The sequence below is a fragment of the Patella vulgata genome, chromosome 4, assembly GCF_932274485.2.
Source record: "Patella vulgata chromosome 4, xgPatVulg1.2, whole genome shotgun sequence".
Classification (NCBI taxonomy): Eukaryota; Metazoa; Mollusca; class Gastropoda; family Patellidae; genus Patella; species Patella vulgata.
Genome location: NC_065882.2, coordinates 84,172,234 through 84,178,766, shown reverse-complemented (window position 1 = coordinate 84,178,766; position 6,533 = coordinate 84,172,234). Strand labels below are relative to the sequence as shown.

At 35.0% G+C, this 6,533-nt stretch overlaps 1 protein-coding gene across 3 annotated transcripts in view; it reads left to right on the top strand.

The window, feature by feature from the left end:
• Window positions 1–6,160, top strand: part of LOC126818288 (CAP-Gly domain-containing linker protein 3) — a 60,591-nt gene extending 54,431 nt beyond the window's left edge. For all 3 annotated transcript variants that reach the window (XM_050545617.2, XM_050545619.2, XM_050545618.2), the window contains exon 13: window positions 666–6,160. In XM_050545617.2, coding sequence (XP_050401574.1) covers window positions 666–904 — 239 coding nt within the window. In that variant the 3' untranslated portion in view covers window positions 905–6,160. The remainder of the gene's footprint in view (window positions 1–665) is intronic.
• The last annotated feature ends 373 nt before the right edge of the window (window positions 6,161–6,533 follow it).

Here is a 6,533-nt window from a genome sequence, read left to right as displayed (position 1 = left end):
ATGAGTGTACTGTGTAAATAATGAGTTAGGTAAGTAGGGATGGGTGTACTGTGTAATAATAAGTTGGGTAAGTAGGGATGAGTGTATTGTGTAATAATGAGTTGGGTAAGTGTAAAACTAGAAGTAGGAATAAGTGTACTTTGTAATAATGAGTTGGGTAAGTAGGAATGAGTGTATTGTGTAATAATGAGTTGGGTAAGTAGGAATGAGTGTATTGTGTAATAATGAGTTGGGTAAGTGTAAAACCAACATACTATCAGTTATAATTTTGATTAACCCTTTCTAAAGGTTTGAGGGTGTCATGGTGGCTCAGTGAGTGAGATGCAGATTTGCAATCCTGGAGATCTCCTGCTCCATCCTACTGGTTGACCAAGCAATTAACTTCCTCAAGGTTTTTCCAGCGTGGGTTTCCCCTTGTTCTGGGTGCAGGATAAGAGGGCCTGGCAAGAAACAGTGTCTACTTGTTCAAACAGGGCGAAAAAATGAGGTCCTCTACGTAAATGAACCCTGTTACATTTACTGTCCGGGCAAAATTGTCTTCATATTACACTGAATGGTATATGCCCATCTTTATTATTACGATTTTTCACCTTCACCCCTCTTTCTCTCACCTAATAGAACCCCTATCTCTTGCTCTCGTTAATAAAAGGTAATTAATATTTCAGGTTTAGTACGATATATTGGACCAACAGAATTTGGTGAAGGTAATTGGCTGGGTGTTGAGTTACGTACTGCTAAAGGTAAAAACGATGGAAGTGTCCAGGGGAAGAGATATTTCACATGTCGACCCGATCATGGTCTGTTAGTTCGACCGAGTCGTGTGTCCGTTCGAGGTATTAACGGTGCCAAGTTAATGGGTGAGAATCAAACGGAACGAAATGGTGATTCCCCGGACAGATTCTAAACTCCCAGCATTCAACTGTAACGGTGGCATAGCAACGTGGGGGGTGCAAGTTTTTCTCTGGGTTCTGGTTTATTATAATTAAATACCCATGTGTCCATACCAAAAGTGTCTTTACCCCAGGGCCCAGCGGTCCGAACCCTTGCTACGTCATCAAATTGTAAATCTAAGTCCAAACATTTATATCACTTGTCTCGTCTGATGTCAACAATAACCAGGTAAACGTGATTTATTCTATAAATAGATAATGATGTCATACTTTATAACTGGTGCGTACACCATGTTAATAATATTAAATAGGGGGAGATAACTGGTTATTGTACAAACCCTTGTAATTTCTCAGACAGTGACTGTAACAGACAGCGACTGTGACAGACAGCAGACAGTGAAGTGGAGCTGCAGTGGCAATAACAGACAACAGACAGTGATATAATGTTTTATACCAACCTTGTCTCAAATCAAAAACATTCTGCAAGTCATATCAGTAATATTACATACATTCTATATTTATTGTTGTTTATTTATCAACACCTGTATTTACACCTGTATCAACACCAGTAACTACATAATATACTATTGTTTCATTATGGTTCATGGTTATCATGGAAAGTGGTATCAGGTGGTCCAGTATATTTAAGTATACACTGCATCAGATAAAACCAGTAGCTACTGATGAGTTAAATAAAGAATAAAACTCAAATGCTAAAGGCTGAGGTGGAATAACTTTCTTTCATTCTGTCATCGATTGATTTATTGTGATATTGATAAAATCATTTAATTTAAAACTAGATATTTGTATTCATCGTGTCAGGTTCATGCTTTAAATTGTTGTAAATATCTGTGGCCCCCGTTGATTAGGGTCTAAATAAAGGGTGTAATTTGATTGGCCCTTTGTAATTTGTTTACCAATATGTTATTTTGGTAATAGTCTATCAGTTTGTATGATTACATTATTTTCCGGTGCTGTAAGCAGACATTGATTAGTTGATAAAATTCAATTTGTGTTTTTCACCAAAATAAAAGATAAAGTATCCTTTCAATATTCATGTTTATAAATCAAATTACACAAAAAATCATTAAGGCAATATTTTATACATTTTGAGTTTGGCGATAGTAAGTGTTTGGTTTAAGAGAATGTGCCCAGGATCCCATGTTTTAAGAGAATATACCCTGGATCCCATGTTTTACGAGAATGTGCCCAGATCCGGTGGTTTAAGAGAATATACCCTGGATCTCGTGTTTTTTTCCAGTTCAGTTACTTAAAGATGCATTACATAAGATTTAGATAAAGAGTTGACAGTTATTACTATAATAGTTAAAACAAAAGATAATGAAAAGGGAATATGGTAAAAATTTCAGTCCAATTACTTCACTCTGAGCGGATTTACCATCATTTGCAGAACAGTGTTGTCTGGATTGTCATTGCTACCGTTGTTACGATAATAAACAAAGTCTTGATTATCCATTATTTAATTAAATCATTAAATGCCAATCATATTTAAATCTGTTGAAAATTAAAACCATCTGAAGTTCTAGGAGGTTTGATTATGGGCTTGTCGTGTAAATAAATGTCTAATTAATGATTTATATGACATTTGAGAGTGAGAGAGAGAGAGAAATGGGGTTTAAAGTCCACTCGACACAAACTAGGTCATTTCGGGACTAACATATCGTTTAATTTTATTTCAATAATTCGCTTGCGCATAGGGGTCTTTAGCAGTGGGAGGAAACCGGAGGACCCGGAGAAAACCCACGAGGTTGGACAGGCGACCCTACGCCTTGTCACGTACAACCGGGGATTCGAAACCACGCCAGTCGACTCAATGACAGACTTTATGATACAGCGCGCGCACGCTAACCATTCAGCCATCCAACCCCCCCACATTTGAGAGTCTCAAATTGAGACAGAACGAAAGGTCTGCATTGGGCAGATTTAAATCTTGTTTAATGCATCTCTTTAATGCTATTGATTTAGTTTATCAGTTTATTTCTGAGTAACATTTCAACTTGCTTGATAAAGACTATAGAAACCTGGTAAAAACATCGCTCAGTAATAAACATTATTGCTTGATAGGGACGCTTAGTCAAAACTTCGCTGTGTAATAAACTTGATAGAATTGGGTCATGTGTATTTTCAGTTCAATTATTAAACATGCAGGCCTATTGCAGGCCTTTCTTTGGGCCTTAAATGTTGTATAAATTGTTAATAGACATTAATTAACATAAACAAGTCCATAAGTAACTCTTGGTGGCATCGGATGCTCGAGATTTTAACTAGATTAGAACGGTTCGCCATTTAAAAATTTAATTTAGAAATGAGAAAGCAAGGCAAATTCTCGAATATACCAGCTCCCTGGTTACCACTGTGCACACATCTTGTCAAAACTACAAACAATGATAACCTGGCTTAGAATGAAGTAATTTGAAGGAAATTTTCAATATTTTCATTTTACATTATCTATTTTTGAGCTATTATAGCAAGAGTGATCAGCTCTTTATCTGAATCTTACATTTAATATCTGTATATATAAACCATTAAACTGTGCTTAATTACTAAATATTAGAAATATCGTATGGACAAATTATTCATTTACATTATAATGGGAAAACAGTCATTTATTTGTAAATTTATATGTAATTGTTTGTTGATGTCTGTTAAAATTGTAGAAAGAAGAAACTTGTATTTTATGGGTGTTTGATAAAGTTTATTATATGTTTAAGAAAAGTAAGCTTTTTAAAAGTGCCTTATAATTAAATCATATCATTGGTGCAAAAAGATGATCTGAAATTACTACAAAATTATGAATTAAATTGTAAAATAAATGTGCATGAATTTGTAACCAAATTTACAAATTAATTTGCAACAAATTTATGAATGAATTTGTATAAAAAGATTATCAATGAATTTGTCATTATGTTGAAAGATTTTAACATAAACTTAATATTCTAATTCATATTAGATATTTTGATTTTCGTTCAAATTTCATGTACCAAAGTAATATTTAATTTTTATAGCTTTTCTGCTATTATTAAAACTTGTTAATTTGTGATTTGATAAAAGTTACTTGTTTCAACTATAGCGGGTTAGATCTAATTATGATGCATAGTGCAGAACCGACTGTAGGGGGAAATGTTGGTTAGACCTTATTATGATGCATACTGCGCGACCAACCCCTCCCACCCCCAAATTATCTGAACAAATTGTAATCCAAATAAATCAAATTTATATATGTGATAAATTACCCAGTGACCAAATTATTACCGTTAACCAGTTTTATCGTATATTAAGTTTAATAACCAATTTTGGTGTGGCTACGCTAGAAGAATCTTTATAACCATATTAGCAAAAGTCCAGATCTGTGGTTCTCGACCATTTTTAGCCAACGGCACACCTTGGAACACATGAAAAAATAGCGGCACACCTGGCTAAATATATATGAAAAATAATTGAATTTTGCAAAAAAAAACCCAAAACATGGCAATTCATAGACGGCATACAACCGTAGACACAGAGTAGTCAGACACATAGAATGAGTTAAACTAAATAAAGAAAATCACAGATTTGAACTTACTTTATTGCAGTGTTTTGAATTTCATCAGTCAAACAGCTGGCTTCTTTATTGAGAAATCTTAGAAAGATCTCGCGGCACACAGGTTGAGAATCACTGGTCCAGATCTATAAGGGATTAATTATTAGCACGCATGTGTTGAAATATTGAGACTATCTTCTACTATGCAATTTGTTTGTTTTGGAATGTTATGACTTTAATGAATTATATATTTTTGATTTTCTTCTCCCAAATCGGATTACTGAAATAAACTCAGAGCACTTCTAATATTACTTGTGTAGTCTTGATAATCCAGCCCTCACTGATGAAACAATGCTACTTTATGTCTGTCGTCGACTAACCCACAGCAAGATGTTGGGTCACAGATCAGACGTCTGCTCTTTAGATTTTCTAGAGGTATATTTACGAGACTAGATGAGTTTACCTGGACTATTCAACTGGATAAGCAAGACTTCCTGTTAATATCATCCTTTGTTTGATATAATGAAGGGAAGTGTTCAGACTTCATCACAATATAAACTCTCTTGTTTAATAAGACCCAGGATACTTCATCATAACAAAACTATAATATTTTAAGAATACACTGTTTTCATTGGATTAGAGTTAAAATCATATAACAGATATTAGTTCTTAGCCAATGGAAAGGCTGCTTTCTTAAGAGATTTTAGTTTTCATGAATACAAGTGTGCATTTTTGATATAACTATGGCTACTTCAGGTTAAGTTTGTCAGATCGAATCTAATAACTGAAATATGGTGTACTTCAGTCAGATTGAATCCAATAATAACTGAAATATGGTGTACTTCAGTCAGATTGAAGCCAATAATAACTGAAATATGGTGTACTTCAGTCAGATTGAATCCAATAATAACTGAAATATGGTGTACTTCAGTCAGATTGAAGCCAATAATAACTGAAATATGGTGTACTTCAGTCACATTGAATCCAATAATAACTGAAATATGGTGTACTTTAGTCAGATTGAATCTAATAATAAATGAAATATGAATTTAATGAATGATATTCTTGTCTAATCTTGCCCACAATAAATTGAAATGATTGTAGAATTCAGCATTAGTTTCTCCGTCCATATATATTATGCATAAAAATAGATTTGTTTGTAAAATAGATGACTACTGTCTACACCACATGGATTATAAATAAATTTTTTGTTAAAACTGCATCCTAGAGAGCATTTACACTATGAAAATTTAACCGTGCGGAGACCACCTCACTTCAGTGGGCCAGAGTAGCACGGTACTCGGTACGACACGCTTATTTTTGACCCGTTTACACTACCAAAAAATTAACAAAAAATTAAAATTTGCAATGTAAACGGAGTTAAGTCTGGGTACACATGCCAGACTTCATTAGCTCGCTTGATGTTGAAAAGTAGAATGTTAAACCCGATTTCATTTCCTTTGTTTATCGCTCATCCATATGGGGTGTTAGAGCGCGAGTCTAACTGGTTTCATCCCACTGCTAAAGAAGTCTACGTGCAAGTAAATTATTGAAATAAAATTGAACCATATGTTAGTCCCGAAGTGACCTAGTTATTTGTAATGTATGTGGTACAGACCGTAGTTTATTAAAGATATTATCATATGGTTTGGTGTTTATATAATCTGTCATGTTTACCATGTTCTAACGACAATCGATCGTATATTTTCATAATAAAATCAGCATACCTTTATTATACCAATTGTGTGTTTATTTTTCAAGCCCAGGTCACTCTTGTCAGGGGCGAAGCCTGTAGGGTCTGACGAGGGGTGAGGACTGTATGGTCTGACAAGGGGTGAGGACTGTATGGTCTGACAAGGGGTGGAGCCTGTATGGTCTGACAAGGGGTGGAGTCTGTAGGGTAGGACAAGGGATCGAGTCTGACAAGGGCTGGAGTCTGTAGAGTCTGGCAAGGGGTGGAACCTGTAGGGTCTGACAAGGGGCGAGGCCTGTAAGGTCTGACGAGGAGTGGAACCTGTAGGTTTTTTTAGTGCTACGAAAAATCCGATTTTCATCCATATACATTGTCATGCACGTAAAAGATCCCTTGACAGTAAGCGATC